Raw genomic sequence first — 20,170 nt, 5'->3', positions numbered from 1 at the left:
ATCACTTCATCTTTTACAATTTTCCTTTTAGTTTTCCCCCCTTCACAACAACAGTACTTGTTCGCATATCAGCCCCAATCAATGGCTGAGGGGAATACATTAAGTGCTGTGGGCCATTCCAAGTTATATGTGGGCTGACTACAAGCCAAAATGAAGAAGGTAACTCATATAATCACACTGAAACCTATGCCTGAGAGGTAAAATCTAATTTCTAAAGGGACTATGTAAATTAGCTGACACTTGATACATCTCATTTATAATTCAAGGACTTAAGTGAAATATATAATTAGTCACACTGGCACTGCAGGAGTTAACACCGCATTGACAGACCGAGCCGGATTGTTCCAGGGCTCGTACATGCACTGCTCAATTGCAAAGACAAGTCTTTCCCATTTGACAAATATGGATGCTCATGCTACAAATTTCACCTCACTTACAAAAGTGCAGAAAAGGGGAAAATACTAAGCTACTGACTGTTTTGTAGAGACATTGATGACCAGGATAGACAAAAATCAGACTGATGCACAGGTCTTGAGCACTTTTGTACATTCGTTTTTTTCTCACCTACCCAGAAAGTCTCTTGCTTCCCTACCATCCATGCTAAACTTTAAATAAATTCTCCACGTTTATGGTTCAGCCCCGATTGTCCCACACGCTTCCTGCGCTGATGGTTAAAGGGAACGGTATGCCAGGAACAACACTCCCAGTTCTTCCCACCAATGTCTGCACAGCCTGGCTGCTGCTCTACTTAAACAGTTCAGAGGGTATGAAAAGTGACAAAAAGTTGCTTTATTTCTAACATATGCATAAAAATATAGTCAAAGGAAGACTGCCACACATTTCAAGGTATAGCGTGAGCTGAATTTGTCTGGACTAATATTTAGGGATTTTGCTAACTAGGATCGACTGAGATTAAAGTGTACAGCACCAACCTAAGCTTTTTTTAATACGAGGAAACGTTTTTTACATCGCTACAAGTCTGCTTCCTGAGCTTAATATTTTTCATTAAGAAGATGTTCTTCCTTCCCCTTTGGGACAACCATTTTCTAGAAAGAAACCGTCGTCTTACTCCGCCCACAGGGTCGGGGCAACTTGTCAGGGAGAAAGACGCAGGATAGTCACCGTTACGCCCGCGGTTTTCTCCCCAGTCACACGCTGTCCGGAGCAGCCGGGCGGAGGGAACCCGACGGCCTGTGGTCGACCACACGCCGAGCCGATCCCCGGGGTGCCGCCGGGCCCGTCCCCCGCGCCCTCCGTGCTCGCCGGGCTCGCGGTGCCCCGGTGTCGGAGCTAAGCTGCAACGAGGGAAGGCCTGCAACGAAGGTGCGCCCCGGGTCTTCCCGGAGAAAAGGGGAGAGGGGGGTGTGGGGCGGCCCGGGCTCCCTCCCGCGCAGCGAGCGAGGGAGGGTGAAGTGAACCCCGGTGTCTTCTCGCACCTGGAGGCGGAATCCCTGAGAGGAATGTGGGGGTGAAAAGGTGTTCCCGCTCGCCCCGGGCCGTGAACGAGCGCTGGAGGGCGGCCGGGGCCGTTACTTACAGAGGCCGGCAGCAGTCCCGCAGCTCCGGAGCGCCGCCGGTCGCCATGGAGACGGCGTCGGGCCTCGGCCACGGCTCCGCTTCCTGCCGGTGCCAGCGCCACTACTGCCCGGGCGGAAACAGGCAAGGCGGCCCCACAAGCCCCACGCGCGGCTGCCCTCCCCACCACCACGCTAAAGGCGCAAAGCGCCACGCGGAGGTTGTTTCCCGCCGGACGAGTTATCCAAGGCACCGGCTGCCTCCATCGACGGGCCGGCGGTGAGGGGCAGGTGGGTGCTCGCTCTTCGGTTGTCGGGGAGTGCCGGCCGGCGGTGCTGGCGACCGGGACCTCGCGTGCCTCAGCCCCCGTGCTGAGGAGGAGGAGGAGGAGGAGGAGGAGGAGGCGGCGGCGGCGGCGGCGGCGGGAGGCCTCCATCGGGGCCCGGCGTGCTGCGCGGGGCCGGGCGGCCTCCCTGGTCCTCCTCCGCGGGTCCCGCCGGCCTCCTCCCGCTGTCGCGGTCCGTGCGTCCCGTCTGCCGCCGTGTCGGTCAGCTCGGAGCCGGTGGGGTGGGCTGGGTCCGCCGTGGCACAGCGGCCGCTTCGTCCTGGGTGGTGGGCCGCGGTGGGGAAGCGTGGCCCCAGGCGGGGTTTGGGTTTTCGCGTGGTTTTAAAAGCCCTCGTGGGTTCACCGAGGGAGAATGGGGGCTGCGTGGGGAAGGGTGTGGAGTGGGAGGGGCGGGCGTGGTGCTTCCCCGGTCGGGTGTGCCCTCTTTGCGGTGGTAGCTGTGCGAGGTTGGAAAAACATGCTCCTCTTCCCCCATGAAAAAATGATTTCTTCTGTGGCATGGGTCACCAGAAACCGGTTTTAGTGATGAAGTGGAAAAAAAATTCCTTTTACTTTCTTTCAACAATAAAAAAAGTCTTACAAAACTTGCAAAACTCTTCCCTACTTGGAGACAGTGTTACTTTTTACCAGAAAGTTCATGATAAATTAGCCAGTACAAACTTGGGATTTCAGTATACCCGAGAATCTGCTTAAAGCTCAATCATTACTGTGCTGTTACTGGCGTTTAATTCCTCCGTTTATTTTTTTCATTCTGGGTCATTAGCTTGATGATAGATGGCCAAAAAGCATCCAACTAGTTAGGTTTTTATTTAGTGACCTGTGCTAACTTTGTATGTTTTCATTCATTTTTGTTTGTTTCTTTGTTTGTTTTTATATGCTCTTCTACTTTAATTTCAAAAAAGTTAAGCCTTCTTACCCAGAAGGATGAAGGAGGGTCCATAGTGTGATTATCATTGTGTAAAACCCGAGCCATACCTTTTTATCGTCTTGCATGTATCTCATTCCAGAATTGACAAAATGTCACCCTTTTATGTACTTCATTTTTTCATATATTAAGTACAGTATTGCTTCAAAATAAAAAAAATGTGTATTTTAAAAAGTCTATATATAAAAAGTGTATCTATAACCTGGGTAGGTTCAAAATAGTTCAGACAGTTAAAACACAAAATGATTTTAAAGGAGTATGGACAGCTTCTAAAACATGATATACTAAGCAACTGGGACAGGAAACACAACTTAACTCACTTCATGTATGATACTCTATGGGATGGAATGGCCATGTGAACTAAGCTGGTTTTTTGCACTATAGAGCTTATGTAGGGGTGTAGATGTGCTTGAGGGCTGCAATCTATTTCATGATCCTGTAGTTTGTCACATTTCCTCATTTTTGCTTTTTCTAATGGTTTCTCTTTCAAATTGTAATTATGTTTATTTAATTTTCTTACACAGTGCTAAGGAAGTAATTTCAAAGCCAGTCAGATTATGGCCTTTGAAAGGATAACACAAAAGGACTGGTACAAAATCCTGGGTGCAGAGCCATCAGACAGTCCGGCAGAACTAAAACGGAAGTACCAAAAACTTGCTTTATTAGTAAGTATTTTATTATTTAAGATGTGCAAAAATAAATTTTATAAACCAGTAAGATAAGAATTGCAGGTTTTGTTTTTACATTTTTTGTATATATAGGATTAATCAGTGTATTTTATAATAGCAGTTCACTGAGACTGGCTTAATTTTGAAATAAACATCAGGAGTTTATGAGTTGTTACATTTTGCAAAGAGGGGTTGTGGTGTTCTGGTTCCAAAATACTGATATGTCTTCCAGCTTTACTAATCATTCATGAGTAAACTGAAGCAAATACCTGTCCATCAGGTGCTGGATAATCAGGTGCTCAAGAGAGGTCATCGTTTGTAGCACATAATGATTAAATTTGCTAATTGATATTCGTAGTATTTACTGTCGTGCGTGCAGTTATAGTGTGTTGAATGCAACCCTTGAATATATAAAGACCAGATGCAAAGAGCAAAAAGAAGCTCTTCCTGATAGTCTGCAGTAACGGAATAGAAAATGTATAGGAGGAAAGTATGTTAATATCAATTTTATTTGAAAGTTTCTGGTGCATTTTTGTGGAGTCATGTTTTTGGTCATGCATTAAGACTTGATGTTCTGTGAATTCCCTTAATTTTTCCTGTTCTCCTGGTATACATGTATAAGAATCTCAGAGCTTCACCAGATTACTTTGCATGATTCTTGGTTCTTCTTTTTTACTCCTTCCCCTGAATTCAGGCTTTTTGCTCACCAGGTGCTTTGGCCTGGCTTTCTGAGAAAATGGGGTGTATTTTTTTGGTACTGTTGACCATTTTCAACCAAATTTGATAAACAAATAGAATTCCCAAGGTAGCTAAATTTCTAAGTTTCTTGAAAAATGGCAACCTGGTAGAGAATAAGGAAGAAGGTGAGCAGAACTCTAGTTTTTATATGTTCCTTTAGGTAACTGCTATCTAGACTGTCAGTATTGGTAGGGCATTGGAGAGTACATCCATGGCTGATCTTGCTTGGTTTGAGGTGTTAGAATGAATGTGATAAGATGTTGGGATTTTTAAGCGAGGTAAAGAGAATGCTAGTCAACAGGAGACTGAGTTTTGTTAGAGTTGAAATAAGTTCATGGGTTGGTTGGGGGGGTGTGGTGGTGTTTGTTTGGCTTATTAATTTTATTTCTACCCTCTGTGGAAACTGTTTTAAAGGTCATTTCACCAGTATGTTCCAAATTCACACATTTTGATATTCTTTAGTTGAATTCACTTAAGGATTCCTGCTGTACATCTACTCCTCTTCAGTGCTTCCTGCTAACTTATTTCTTTGCCTGTAACTGATCTGTGTACTTGGTGTCTTAATCTTCAACACCTTACAAGATGTTTGCATGCAGATATAGTACATAAATCCTTAGATCTTCAGTATTAAACATTAGAAGAACCAATGTAGGAGAGTGCTTTGGAAACCAAGCTTCTTAGTTCTGCTTTTAATAGAAGTAGTTGTTTTCTTGGACCTCCTAACTTTTTTGTTCTACTGAATTACTAGTAAAATGTGAATAAAATATTAATAATGATCTTGTTGTTCTTAATGAAAACAATAGGCAGATCACAGTGTAAAGTACCTCTTCTGTTCAGATAGGGGACTAATTTAAACTGAATACTGTCATGGAATCAATATATTTCTTTCACTATGAATGTATAGTAATAGAATTAAAATCATATGTAAAGTATTGTTCAGAGCTGTTTACCACAGAACTGAAACTATGTAGTGCCTTTCCTGTGTGAATTTTTTTTTTAAATGAAAGTGACCCTTTACTTTCATGTAATTATTTTGAAGTCTATGAAGCCAGAATTGTTGGAGTTTACAACTCTCTGTTTACATCTATAACTATAGTTTTAGAGGATGAAAATACTATTTTAATATACAAGCTTTTCTTTAGAACCTGTATATTTCTAGGCTAATTGGTTACAGCTCTTTATTTGAAAAGTCAGTGAGAAATGTTAGAGAAGATGAAGATACTCCCCCCCCCGCCCCCCGCCTCAGAATTCTTTTGCTATCTGTGATGGATCTCTGACTAAAAAGCCACACTGACCTTTACTTCTAGGTGTTTTCTGCAAGACAGATCAGTTTGTCTGTTGTTGTTACCATATGTCCTGTCTATATTCATCTTTTTCTTTTAGCTGAACTATTACAGACTCTGTTTGTTTGTCTACTTACTAATACAGCATTGAGCACAGTCAGTCTGAAGTCTTTAAAAGCATGGTGGTAATAAAACAACAGTTATTTTTATGCACCTTAAAAACTCATTGGCTGTGCATAGGAGTGACTGAGGCTACAGTACATACCTTCGCTAAAAGGTGTTCATATAACACTTAGTTACAGCATGAAAGTTACTGCCACAGATGTTGAGTCCAAGGGGTTCTGTGGTTGAAAAAGTTGTAAGACTTTCATGAAAGAAAAGTCTGCCATTGCATTTTAACACAAAAAATACTCTGATTGAGAGATTCATGAGCTGTGGACTTCTGAATATTGGTGGAATATACAAGGGAGGTGTTGCTGTATGTTTGTCTTGTCGTGACACTATTCCCTAGGCAGCCACTGTTCATTGTCAGTAACAAGCATAGCACTGGATGGACCTCTCGTCTTACCGGTTGTGCCCTATTCATAACTCGCTTGCTTCCCAAGTAAAGCTTGTACTTAGAGCTCTTGTCAGTTAAAGGCATGAAGCTACCAAAGTGCTCATTTGGGTTTTCTAAAGCTGTTGGAGATTGTGATGGTAGAAGTAGTAGTAGTGTTGGTGTGGGCAGAGAACAGGTCTACATGCAGGTGGTTTTATGTACTGTGGTAGTAGTCAATTATCACAGTGACTCCAGTTTAGAAGCTGGAATAGGAGATGAGCACAGCCATGTATTGCCTATTAAAAGATTTCATGACAAATTATATGGTCAATACAGAAAGTTTTCTGGCTTATGTGTAGCAGCAGACATTAACCTCCTGTGCTAATTACCTTAAAATCCAGAAGTTTGTAAAGCAACTTGCAGCTCGGATACCAACTGCAATTATTACATTCATTCTGTAATCATGAATATTCTGATCGCAGATGTTCATTAGCATCAAGTATAATAGATGGTGGAATTTATTTTTTAAAATAATTCTGCTGTTTAAATAAAAATGGCAAATGTCTGAGTCCAAGCCTTCTTCAAATGATCCCAGTGCTTCATGTTGAGCATTTGCTTTTTGCCATCTGCTATTTTCTGTTTGTCAACACATGTATGCTTAGCATCTTGAATGAACAGGCAGATGTAAATTTCCAAAGCTAAAAAGAGTTGGAGATCTTGCCATATGTCATCCAAAAGATAACTATATTTGTATTTAAATCTCAGGACTGACCTTAATAATACGAAGTAGTACGCAATTAAAAATGGTTGAATTGTAGGTTTGTAAGAATGATTTCATAATGGCAAATGAGCTTAAAACTGATCAATTTTTAAAACATAACTTGTTTTTGTCATTTCTAACAAGCTGATGATAGAAAATGGTAATAACCCATAACAAATAAAACTGTACATATGCACCCTACTAGAGTGAATACATTTACTTACCATTTTGCCATACTTTGCTTTGCTGCACTTACTTTTTTTCATTTGGTCAAGTCAAGTTTAAGTGAATTATTTTACTACAGGTAATATCAGTTTCATCTTTAAGAGGAGTATTAATTTGAAACAGAAAATAGCACGTTTGGCTTAAAAGTAGTGGTATAGCACAGGTTTGCCTAAAAGTAATGATATTTTTTAAATCAGTTTTGTTTTCTTCTCACCTTCTAAGTATTTAAGTAAAAGTTCATATTTATAAAATTTCCTTGCAACTTAATGACACTTAAATTTATTTCTTTTAAATTCTTGTCCATTTATGTGACTCTGATACCTGGATCATTCTGATACTTTATTATTGTAACAGTCAACAGCAGCTGAAGACAACAGACTTTTGGGCACAAGATGTGTGTGACACTGGCAATTTTATAAATAGCTTATTTTCAAAACAAAATCCAACTTTTGTATATGCTGGCTTATCCTCCAGTGTCTTCTCTGGCTGAAGCTCTGTGCTAGTAATTCTGAAAGGAGGAAAAAAAAAAGTTAGAAATGTGTATTTTGTAACCAGCATAGCTCTATGCAAAGGTTCCTTGATTGGCTGTTTTAAGTTCATGCTAAAGTGCTTTCTGAAGCATGGAAGACTTACAATTTCCATACTCTGAGGGGAATCACAATAAATTTTGAGAATTAATATGTTGTCTAAGTAGTAGGAGTTTGGTCTTTAATCTTCTGTCTTTAGAACATGCTGATGGTTTTGAGATATTTGGGCTACATACAGCCTTTTCATCCAGTTACATACACGGTAGTTTCAACAAGACTTCTTAAATGGATAAACAGGTTTTATGCTCTATACTTAGTTTTTCAAGGAATCCATACAGCTTTTAGGAAGGACAGTGCTTAAGTTCCGTTTCTTAATGTGTATAAAATTAACAGAGGATGAAATTAGAGTAACAAAAATAGGATATTGGGGAAAAAAATTACACTTGTCTGATTATTGGCACAATTTTTACATCTCCTTTTGGTCTAGCACTTTGCGGTCAAAGAATAAGTTGCCAGATTGTTTCCAAATTTTCATGTAGCTGCTCTATATCTGAAAACTGCTTTTTACAGTGAATAAAGTCACCAAATGCATAAGCTTTGTCTAGATGAAAATCAGGTGTCTGTTCCTGTTGATGCTGATGATATTATAGGATACCTTTCAACTGGAAAAAAAATTATTGTGCAGGAAAATTATATGCTGCTGTTACAATGTGTGCCCTAATCTTAAAGAAAATCCATGTAATTTGAGCAGGGAGTATGCAGGAAGCTCTTATTTTTAATATGGTGAGGAAATAAAATGTGCCATTTAACACATAGTGTTACAAAGATTATCTTTTTATCAGAAGGGGTGGTGTGTGTATAGAAATACAAAGTGTTAAGGTGATCACTTAATCTGTTTGAAAGAGTAGAAAATTTGAAAACAGAGAGGATCAGGCATAGGTGAGAATAACTCTCAGCAACAATAAAAAAGGACATTAATAGAAATTTAATTTAATGAAGCAAAGTAACTTCAAGAAGAGATTGTTCCATTGAGCTTGTGTAGAGGAAAGACATCTGTCTTTCTGGAGAGAAAAAAAAAATCTGTTGTATCTTATCAGATTTATGTACACATCTAAATTCTGCAATCACAAGAAATGCAGAGTGTATTTATGTGAAGTTAAAGATCTGCTGCCATGATTGTTGTGTTAAAGTTTGTTCCAAAATAAATTGTGTTACTCCTGAAAGCGCTTGCCTGCTGAGGAACTTCTTTTCATGATGAGTTTAAGTTGAGAATTTGAATCTTTAAAACACTTTGAGCTTTGTATCAGAAGTTTCATAATAATGCTTTTCATAATGGAAATTATGCAGTGTGTGTATTCCTTTTTATAATAGCTTTTGCAGTTTTTTTATTTTTTGTTTGAATAGCAGCATACTTGTTAGAGATGCTTAACAGATCGTCATGCTTAGCTAACTATAGTTTCAGCTAACTTGTAGAAAATGGATTTTGTAATTTGACTATAAACAGAACAAGTTCAGTGCAGCCTGGTTGTAGCTTGACTGAAGTTAATATAATTGCAAGAGAGAGAAAGATAAGCCACTAAGTTTAATACAAAGGACTGTTGTTTTGACACTCTGGGTAGTTTTATTTTGAGCTGTTCTTTACATCTAATTTACTACTTAGGACTTTAGTAAAATACAAGGGAGCATATTTTCAAGTTGGGGCTCAAAAAATGCATTAGCTTATGTAGTATATAATGAACCTCAGTGTTACAGAAGTCACTAGTTCAAACAGCTTGATTAGCCAGATCATGATCACGCTGATGTTCCTGCTGCTGTTTAAGCTATGAGATCTTTTGTTCAATTCATCCACCTGATTTTTTGTGGTAGTGGTTTTTTGGGTGTTTTTCTTACACCAGAAGACGTCATTACAATATTCAGTAGTAAGTCTGAAGAACAAGTATTTACCCAGGCAACGATCGTGTTGCAGTAACGGGAACTTTAATCAATCTGAATGGTATCACAAATTTGTGTCAAGATGGTACTTAAAAGCCAAACATTTTGGAGATTCGTGATGCTGCCACATAAGAGTGATACAGAGAGCCGAAGCTCCTGCTTGCTCAGTCGGACTTGTGTGAAGATGTAATGCTGGCGGCACTTGGTCCTTGGGCCTTACATGCTCTTGTTAGGGTAGCTGGCCAATGGGAGCATGTGTTCTATGTAATTAGGCAGCTGGCTAATCAAATGAAATGCAGTGATTAACCAATTAGTCCTCTGATTGGTCAGCAATCAGCTGGAAGGTGCACTCCGGACACAACCTGTACAAGAACAGGCTGAGAAGGGTATCCTGACTTGCAGAAGGGATGGGGCCAGAGAGGTCATGGATGTAGGTGAAGAGAAAAGGGATGTAGTAAGGTACCAGAGCAGAAAAAGGGACATGTGACAGTATTGGTATGTAGCCTGCAGTACTCCTTTATTAGAGGTGGGTGTCTACCGTATCTCAGTTTGTATGGAGCAATGTCTCACTTTTTATTACTTTGTAATGTGTAATTTTTTATATTGTTTTTTTAAAGATGTAGGTGAATTTTAACAAGTGGATGGTGTGAATATCCCTGTAGGAGAAAGTTATTTTTAACTGTTATATTGAATATGAGAAAACTCATAGCATCACAAAATAAGCCAGCAAGTAAGCAATATATTGCTTATCCAGGTAGTTCAGCCAGTTGTGAAAGTAATGTTAGTATGGAAAATGATTTCTAAATTTAATCTGTTTACTTACTGAGTTATTGTCCATAGCTTATTTGTTATGATGAGCAGCTTCTGATACTTCATCCTCTGTAGTTTTAAGGTACATACATAAGAACAGAATGGGCATCAGGCAATTGGAATGTGAGATTCAGCTAATGTGTGCTTGGCCTTTAATGTAATTTATGCTCTGCAAAGGAATCTGATGCCTCTCTTGAACATTTTGTGCACAGGTTATGTAAGTTATTAATCATCGCAATATATTAAAAATAGAATCTACACTGTCTTTGGTAGACTTTTTGTAAAAGGTGTTCCATACTTACAAATATTCACTGTGTCCTGAGGCAGTATAAAATTAAAATTCTGATTAAAAATAAAATCTTAAGTACTAGTTTATTAAATTCCATAAAGATGTTTGTTTACTTAATATTTGCAAGTGTTCTTTCAGCACTTTTGCAGACACACTGAAGTAGTTTTACATTGCACAGTGTGCTTTTTATCTCATTTCTAAAGTGAGATGTCTGAAATAAAAATCATGTAGTGGAAGATATGAATTAAAGCACAAATAAGGAAGCTACAAAGACAGGCATAATGTTTTCACATAAGTAAATGTTCTGATTATTCTGACATTTGAGCAGCCACTGTCAAGAGTACCTTGAGTTGTTCAATATTTTCAAATCAGACTATTTATTTAAGTGCATACTTCTGAAATTTTAAGCACTGAGTCAATTATGTAAAGAACCTATAATCCCAGAACATGAGTTTGAAGGGGTAATAAATGTTAAAGGTAGAATCAATCATCTTGCAATAACTGTGTTTATATAAGGTTCTCTTATTGCTATTAAATGAAATTGACCACATTTGTGTTGAATCTGAAATAGTTACTAGATTTTTAAAATACAGTAGTATGATGTAGTAACCTGTAAAACTTAGTGTTTTGGGGACTTGTTTTGGTTGGGATTTTTTTAGGTTTAAATAAATTATCTGTATGTAATATTGCCTTATGTGTAAAATGCATAGTATAATTATTATGGAAATTTGTTAAAGCAACACACTCCTCCTTTCCTTCACCTTTAAACACTTTAGAGTCAGAAAATCACAATCTGAATGACATAACTGTCCCACCCTCTTCCTTTGCCTTGCCTCAGTGCATCATGAATGCTTTCTTATCTCCCATTGAGCCCAAATGCTCAGCAGACATGAGCTCATTTGAACTGATTTAATGCAGAAGTGAATTCTCATACCTGAAGGGCTGCCTTGTAGGACACTTTGTAGGTAGCTTGTATTAGTACAGTAAGAAAGTTCAGCTTTTTTGTTGTCATCTGCCACTCATTTGGAGAACCTCTGTCACTTAATTTTCAGTATGTTAAAAGTAACGCTTTAAGGCTGAAAAGTCAATAATCAGATATTTCTAAAAGTTGACGCTTTGTTGTTATTCCCAATAAATTAACAATAACGAAAACATTCACAGTCTATGTTGCTTGGATTTATGACCTAAGAATGCCCATGGTCAAAGCAAGTAAAGATGAACAAGTTTTCTGAGCAACATTTTAGCTAACATTTTTCTTTTCTTGACATAACATTAAATAGTAACTAATTAGGTGTTTGAGGAGAGGCTGAACAAGAGTTCCTCTTTTAAGAGGTACTTACATTCTATCAGAGCATGCCAGCAATCCAGTGTTAGTTCCTACTGCTACAGAAGAGCAATGGAAAGTATGGTCTTGGTGGGATTCCGTCAGTGTAACTATGGCTTCTGTAAATGTTGCCGTTGAAACTCAAGTCATGAAAACCTTGGATTATTCCTCTACAGTTGCTGATCTGTCCTAGGTGATGACTTTACCTTTTCATCTCCGTCTCTTGACTATTCCTTCCTAAAATGGGGAAGTTCTGTAAAGGCTAAGACCATCTACATAGAATGCTTATTAAATATCAATGGCAAAAAGCTCAGTAACAAAGTCTGTTAAGTGAGCAGAGTATTCCATTGTCGCATGATTTCCTTGAGTCATCTGGAAAGTATGCCCTTTTAGTAGTTACAAGGACATACAGTCAAAGTTGTTTCCTTCCTGCAAATCGAGAAATTTGCCAACCACAACCAACCTTGAATTAGAAGTTAAACACCAAACTACTGATGAATCCAGATATGAATGCATCCTTTAAGCTATCAGTATAAATCCAGTCCAAACTACATGCAAAGTTTATGTGATTCTATGCATTATGTCTGGAATTGTTTTGTCACTATGGCTATGAAATTTTGAAATAACTGAATGCCAATGTGATTTTTTGGGTTTTTTTCTTTTTTTTTTTAATACTGGTGTGATATCCATATATCCATGAAATGGAATCTTTGTGCCATAGTCATAGCATACTTCATGGCTTCTGATTTTAGGGGTTGAAACTTCTCAAGATGCTTTAGACTTACTAGGCATTGCCTAAGATAGGAAATTATTGTCTGTACAACAGGCTGTGGTGCTTCTGTTTTTATTTGGATACTGTGTAACATGTTTACTAATGTATCTCTCAGTTTAAGCTGCCTTATCAAAGGTAGGTGGTTTCTTCGTAGGTTCTGCACCCAAATGTTTTCTGAAGTGCTAAATTCTGTTAATATTTAGCTTTTCATGTCCATTTTAAAAGTTCTAATTCAACTGGGGCTTAACCCGTTATTTTGAGATCATGAATGGCTTCAAATACTATAGATATTTTATATTGCTCCTAGAGGTAGGGACAGCTGAAAGAAATATTTTCAGGAAAACAAAAAACCAAAACTACCTGTAACTTTTGAAGTGTTATGCAAGTGTTACAGTTATGACTGCTAACAAATAATTTTTTTTTAAAAAGTCCTCTATTCTTCAAGGCCTGCTTTCCACAGTGACTTCTGCAGCTGAAGTGCTTTAGGGACTTTGATTATTTTGCATTATGCTTAAATCTGACCTCTTAAAGGTCTCTGTCTGTTTTTAGGTATTCCATATGAATCTGAAAATTAATGGTATACTTTCGTTTGGGGGGGGGGGGGTACGACACAACACAAGAAACTGTGCTTTGTGCTCAGCAGTTCCTAGGAAGTTGTGGGGTGTCAAAGTAGTTGACTTTCTTAGCCTGCAGAAAGGTATTCATCTTGCAAGTCACGGTGCCAGCTGAAGACTACTGCCCCTAACTGCCTGTCCCTGCCCTTCTGCCAGATGCTACTCAGCCAGGAAATAGCATCCTGTGGGTTTTCCTTCATCCACTACCGTACATGTCAGCTGGAAAAGTTCAGGCCCATTTTTTCAGTAGTTTAAGCAGCCTGGTTGTTTGTGGGGTTTTTTTACAATACAATACAGGATTCTGGGGTTTGCTTTCACATGAAAGGAGCGTTTGCCTAAACTAGTTTCCTAACCATTTGTGTAACTGGCATTACTGTATGACTAGGGCCACATTAGCTTATGCCTAAACAACGGAGCATTGTTTAATGTGACACTTAACAGTGTAAATTGTGAGCACAGGGGCTGGAAATTTAGAAGGAGCTTTTAGGATTCCCTTTATATTTTTATTTTTACCTTTATACTCATATAAATTTTAAAATGTTTCATTTCTTTGCTAGTTTTTGGTGGTTTTTTTTTATTGCTTTATCTTCTGCTGTCTAGCATAGTTTCCAAAAGGCTTTTTTAAAGTAGCTTTTAAGGCTCTTGGGTGGCTCTTCATAGGAAAATAAGGAGCCATGGAAGCAGAAGAAAATGAAAGAGAAGCTGTTTCTAAAGATGTTCTTTTTGGTAACCATAGGTTCTGTTTTCTCTCCTCATTTCCATACCTTCATTAGCCTGAATTAATTTTTGCTTCTATTTATACAGCAACAGTTGATTTTTCTTTTTTATCACTAGAAACTGAAACTTTACATTTCATTTCAGCATTAAGTTTGTTCAAGAGCTGAAAAGGATGAGAAGTGTGAATATTTAATGTGAAAGTCATGTGAAGTAATTACTGTTTTGTTGGACTCTTCTCAGCCTAAAGGGGTTAGGTCTTTCTAGAGACTGGGGAATAGGGGGTGAAAGCACTAAGAGTTCATTACTTAGTTTTCTGTACGATGGACTAATTGCTGCTGCAGAAATGTAGTCCATTTCCCTTGCCAATGCAGTAGGTTATCTTTCTCATCTTGAGAAAGTTTTCAAACAAGAATCTGCAATTACTTGTTTTTGCAGGGGGAGCTGGAGTCCTTTAAAGTAGCAGATTCATGGAGTGTTACCTTGAACAAAGTGGAGACCTACTGTCAGTAGTTAAGACCAGTAAGAGAGTGTAAGGTCAAAATAGTAGTATCATGATACTACAGTACCATGATAAAAGCAATTGCATTAGGAAAGGATTCCAGTCATACCTGATACAATCTTTAGACTTCAATAATTTACTTCAGAGAATAAAGTATTTTTCATTAGAAATTACTTCTTAGTGTAAGACCAGCTCTGCAATCACAGGACTTTTATAAATAGCATCAAATTGAAAGCGACTACTTCTGTGGAAGTTGAAATTTACTTCTATAAAAGTATAGTCAGAATTACAGTGGCAATCCTGCTGCTACTGTACTTAAATATATAAAGCAAGTATGCAAAATATGGGGAATTTGGCAGCAGACACTAAGTATAGAGGAGGAAAAGCAGATCTCTTTTTGGATATTTCCGATGGCTCTCAGCTCAGATTCATGACCAACTTGACAAAAGATTAAGATTTTCCAGTGAATAATAGAACCATTCAAAACCCTGGTCAGAAATTAAGGTTATCAACCTGTGTAATTTAACTGTGAAAGAAGATGTGATGAAATTCTTGGCTTAATCACAGAGAAAGTTGAGGAAGTTTAAAGTATGTTTAAGAAAGATAACTTTAAAAAATCCAAGATGCAAATTAATGAGTTTATGACAGTGTAATTTATTCTATGATTATTTTTTTTAATTGCACTTTAGAGGACACCAGTAATGTTCAAGAATTTGCAGCATTGGATTGATAGTGTCATACTCTGTGCTTTTACTGTTCAGCTATGAGTGAGTGCCAGTTAGGTGGTCTGCACATACATTAAGTGTGTTCACTTAATCCTAACTTTTTTTTTTTATTCTGGCTGTTTTTAAAAGAAAGCAAGTCAGGTTGTCTGTGGGTGTTTTCTTTTAAAATTATTCTTTGGGTGATGAATAACTAAAATGTTATGGGAAGATTCCTTTTTCCTCCTATGTGCTGTCTTGATGATGCTTTGCTGCAAATACCTTGAGTGACAGCAAATATTTCCTTGTAGTAACAGTCATAGTAGCAATAATATTATCCTAAGTATTTCTGTTCTGGTGGTTCTTATTTGTGTCGAGTGAAGTTGGAGGTCTGCTGTGCAGGATGTTTTGTATAGCAGTGGTTATCTCTGGCCTGACAGTATGGAGAAGATTAATAATGTGTGTAAACCATGCAAGCAGTTGAATATTGTGCTGGAAGCTCAGACTGATACTTGAATAAAAATTTCTGATTATGACAGACTGGAAGGAGAAAAAAGGGATAAGAATGGACACAGTTTTCACCAGCTAGTTGATCACTGGGTGATGTTAGAAAAAGTCATAGAATGGATAAGGTATAAGAGATTAGAAGGAAAATGAAATTGTCGTCTTTTATTTTTCCTCAAGTGAGGAACATTTCCTTTGAATAAGAATCATACTGGAGATGGACAGTGGAGGCTGGAATCAGTGTCAAAGCAGATAATAAGATCAGGTAGGAAAAGGCTAAAATTGTTAAAACGCTTAAAGATTGTTTGTGTTTGGGGAAAAAAGGAAGAAGAGATGGATTGAAGTAATGAATCAAGAAGATAAATTCCTTGCTCTTTTGTCCAGCTGTCTTCGGGTAGATGTCCTTTGGGGGAGTTTAAATCTCTATATGAAAAGATGGAATGTCACAAGGAACTCTTCACTTTATGTTTCTCCTCTTTGCAAGTGGAAAAAGCAGGCTACTTCCATGTTCTCTGCTAACTTCTGCCAATTGAGTGAACATGTTGAAAAGATTGATTGTGGGCTAGGAAGGCAAGTTTAAGACCTGGAATCATTCTTTTCAAGAAGTGAAGAAGTTTCACATTTCAGAGGGAGTGCTTTGCAAAATCACTGAAATAAGAAAAGCACCTTCAAAGTAATTTTGCTTTGTGCTGTTTTAACATAAGACCGCACCTCTTTTTGTCTTTTTCTCACCACCACCACCCCACCCCACCCCCTGCCCTTCGAAATACTTGACATGTGAAGCTTTTCAATACTGAATTGTGCTAGTTACTTAACAGGGGATGGCTTACAAAAATGTAAACAAGAGTGGAACCTGATCTAGTGAAAGTACTCACTTCTTTACGTGGGTATCCTAATGAAATGCATGTATTACATTCCTGATATTTTTGCAGATGAAATATGAGTCCCATATTTAGCCCACTGAACATACATCTTGCCTGTTACAGTCTTTGTGTACAATAAAGGATATGATCACATCACTTCAATTTAGAAAGCCTGTAGGGGAGGAAATGTGAAGCAGATATTTAAAAACAATAATAAACTTTTACTTGCTTTGGTCTCTGTTTTTCATCATGCTAGTATAGTGCAGAGAAACAATGAAATGTTTTTGATGTAACCTTCTAGTAAGCATTAGGTGGCAGTAGTGTGTTGTACTTGGCAGCTGCTTTGTCGTTTGGGTTTTTTTTATCTTCTGCAATCTTTAGTACAGTGTAATAAATGGAGAAAAAAATTTATTTCTTATAGTTTTTATAAAATGTGAATTTATGGTTGTTCTGACTGTATGTGACTAAGGGCAGCTGTTGTTGGACTCTTGCATAAGTAGGTGGGATTAGCATACTGTAGTTTCTGCACAATATTCATGACTTATTTTCTGATACACAGTATCTAACAGTGATTAATATTAACTGCAAATTCTGATGATAAATATGCTGTTAATGGCTAAGTGAGTTTAGTTTTGCAGTCTTTACTTTTTCACGAGCTGTTACCATTTCTAAATTTAATATCGCTTGTTAGATGAAGTATGTTTTTTTTCTTGTGTTTACTCTTCTTTCTTCTTTTTTTTTCTTAGCTAAAAAACAAACTTAAGCTCAAGAGAGTGCTGGTAGGAACATAATTAACCTTTCAGCATGGTGGTGTTATTGTCACTCCAGACCTTAGACAAGTGTGGTTACCTTGTGACCCTTTTGGAGGTTTTTTTCCCTTCATCCTCGTTTCTCACAGGTAAAGGATCTCAAGGAGTTTGGAAGTGGTGTTGCATTGTATTAATTGGGCAGGTTGATCAATTAATAGAAGAGCAGCAAGAAAGTGTTGACAGAACATGCTATCTAATTAGTACCTGATGAACCATGTAGGCCACAGAGCCCAGAGTGTAATGTTGCTTCAGGGTGGCTCCTATATAAGACCTTAATATGCAAAATAGGCATGTAGAAAAGCTAAAAAAGAGTATTTCAGCATAGTTCCGGTGAAAGAAGTCTTCATTGCTGAAAAATTTCACTTTCCACTGTAAACTTGCGTAAAGCTATGGATGCTTAATACTTCATAGAAGGAGCACGTATCGAAGTATCAAGCCTGTGTTTTGTACAAGTCTTGCTCTTAAAAATCATGTAGCCTTTTGTTTATTTAGGTCTTTTTTTTATGTAAGAGGTGATCTACAAATTACAGAAATAGATGAAATAGGCTTTTAAAAATAAAACTATGTAGTTTTTCTTCCTGCTTTTTGGAGTAGTAAGACAGAAATACTAGGGCAGTAAGATTTCCTATGGTTCATGTGATAAAATGGCAAGCAAAAATCATTCTAAGTTAAGAGCAGGTAGCATCAGAACGCTTTAAGGTTCCACCCTAACTGGTTTTCTATTACGTATTAGTTTGTAATAGTTTTTCAGTTGAAAATCAAGTAATTTTGAATTGTAAATCACTTTTTGTCTGGCAATGTATTACTGCCAGAATTATTTAGTTACTGGTAATTAGGTTTTTTTCCATTGATTTCTATAAATATATTGGTGATTAATTCATACTGTTCATTCGGAAATTCTCCCTCCTCCCATGAGAGGAGAAAAGTTTAATGTTTACAACAAACATTTTTTCAAAATGAATTCATTTTCTCCTGCAATTTAAGCTTCCTTGTTTTACTGAAATAAATCACTTCCTGTTTTAGAATACTTCTAGTGAATAAATCACTTAATTTTTTGTAAAATACTTAAGTGGTTTTTTTATCCTGCCCTAATTTAATGAGTTCAGCTGGTGAAGTTGGAAAATGGCTTCTTTCTGTGACCTTTCAGTGAGTGCCACAGGGTGGGGGCCAAGTGCATGTTTGTCACCTTTTTTCTTGACCAGCACAGGTGGCTAAACCATGCTTTTCTTAAATTCAGTTATCCAAAAATTCAAATTCCAGTTTAATAAGAGATTTTATAATTCAGTCCGTGTTCTGATTTAAATCCTTCATAGGACGGATTCTGCAAGAAAGAGTTCAGCCCTAAAGCCTAACAGCTAGTCTGCATAGATTCTAATCTGTATATCATGCCCATAACCAGAGTAAATGATCATTTGGAGTCTTGTGTGCTTGATTGCTCAAATATAGCTGTCGTGTACATGGTGTAGGTAATACCAAATAAGTGTGTTAATTCTGTTACATGCTGATAGGGATTTGTGGCTTAAAGTATTCAGTGTGACAATGTATGTAAAATTAGCAAAAATGTTAACTTTAAATGTAATTATATAGCTCCTGGAGTGTTGTAATTGCATTATATGGTTGCTTTTTTTGTGCTGTGTCCAGCAGGGAGACTGTTCAGCTTCATATTTTGGTGCTCTATCAACTGATCTGGAACTTTCAATACATGCTGCATAATTTGATATAAAATATTGCTACAAGCCTTATAATGACATAATACAGAACTGGAAATGTGCAATTTTGCTGGGGTGTGGGATGGTGAAGGGAACTCACTCTCCTATACCATGTTAAGCTTAGCTATAGTTATTTCAGATACACAAGTTTAATATCTTGGATAGTTCCAAACATAAATTTATTGAGCCCTGAGACCAATAAAAGCAGAATGTCTAGTTTTGTGATAAAGATCATGATGTCTGGGGCCTTGACCAGCCATACTTTAAATTGCCTGAGGACAGAGATTTCAGAAAGGGTGCCCTTGGTCAAAAACCTGAAGTTAGGATGAACTTTGCAATGGAGGCAAGGTTTTTCCACTAGCTATCACACTCATCTCTCATGTTCACAGTCTGCGGTAAGAGACTTTCACATAGGCACTTCTGGATCAAAGCAACAAAACTCTTCTATTTCCAAATGTAATTTTAGAAAGAGGAGGGATGCTGCACTAAGCTTAGTTGTCCAAAGCTATGCAAATATGAAGACTGAACACTGGCTTTTTATGGAGAAAGAGAAAAAAAAATTGAGTACAAATACAGAACATCAGCCTACCATATTACTTTATTTCTTGAAATGATTTAGAAGAGTTGTTGATTTCTTAGATATTTATAGATGTGGCTTAAACATTGTGGTCATGTGGCCAGAGTAAGGAATCTTGTTTTAAGAATTGTGATTTCTTTCTAATAAAAATGTGTTGACGTGGTCTGTAGATAACTAGAGAAATGGATGCAATTATATGACCCAGTCCAGCCCTTGTTTAGCAGTTAATTTCTTCAGATTTCTATGAGCATTTGGTCAGATCTAAACAGATTTGGTTGTTGGTTTAAATCTAGCCAAGGCTGGTGGTGTCTTAATTGCTACCACAGAGCAACCATTTGGCCTGTGCGAGATGAATGTTGTCAAGGTACCTTCTGCAAGGCAGACATTCATCCGCTGGGAATGTATCAAGAAAGTTTTCATTAATTGGTCCCTTTGTTGGCATTTGTGGCAGAGCAGCCAAAAACTGAGTATGAACAGACACTCTATGTCAGGGGGTGAGATTTATTGGCAAGTCCCAGTAAAAAC

General features: G+C 37.9%; 1 protein-coding gene across 1 annotated transcript in view; it reads left to right on the top strand.

The window, feature by feature from the left end:
- Positions 1-1,745: 1,745 nt before the first annotated feature.
- DNAJC24 (DnaJ heat shock protein family (Hsp40) member C24) overlaps positions 1,746-20,170 on the top strand; it is a 38,991-nt gene continuing 20,566 nt past the window's right edge. The window contains exons 1-2 of the mRNA XM_075048205.1: positions 1,746-1,805; positions 3,311-3,451. Of these exons, the coding sequence (XP_074904306.1) occupies positions 3,344-3,451 (108 nt within the window). The 5' untranslated portion in view covers positions 1,746-1,805; positions 3,311-3,343. The remainder of the gene's footprint in view (positions 1,806-3,310; positions 3,452-20,170) is intronic.

The sequence above is a fragment of the Buteo buteo genome, chromosome 16, assembly GCF_964188355.1.
Source record: "Buteo buteo chromosome 16, bButBut1.hap1.1, whole genome shotgun sequence".
Lineage (NCBI taxonomy): Eukaryota > Metazoa > Chordata > Aves > Accipitriformes > Accipitridae > Buteo > Buteo buteo.
This window is presented reverse-complemented; position numbering and strand designations above follow the sequence as displayed.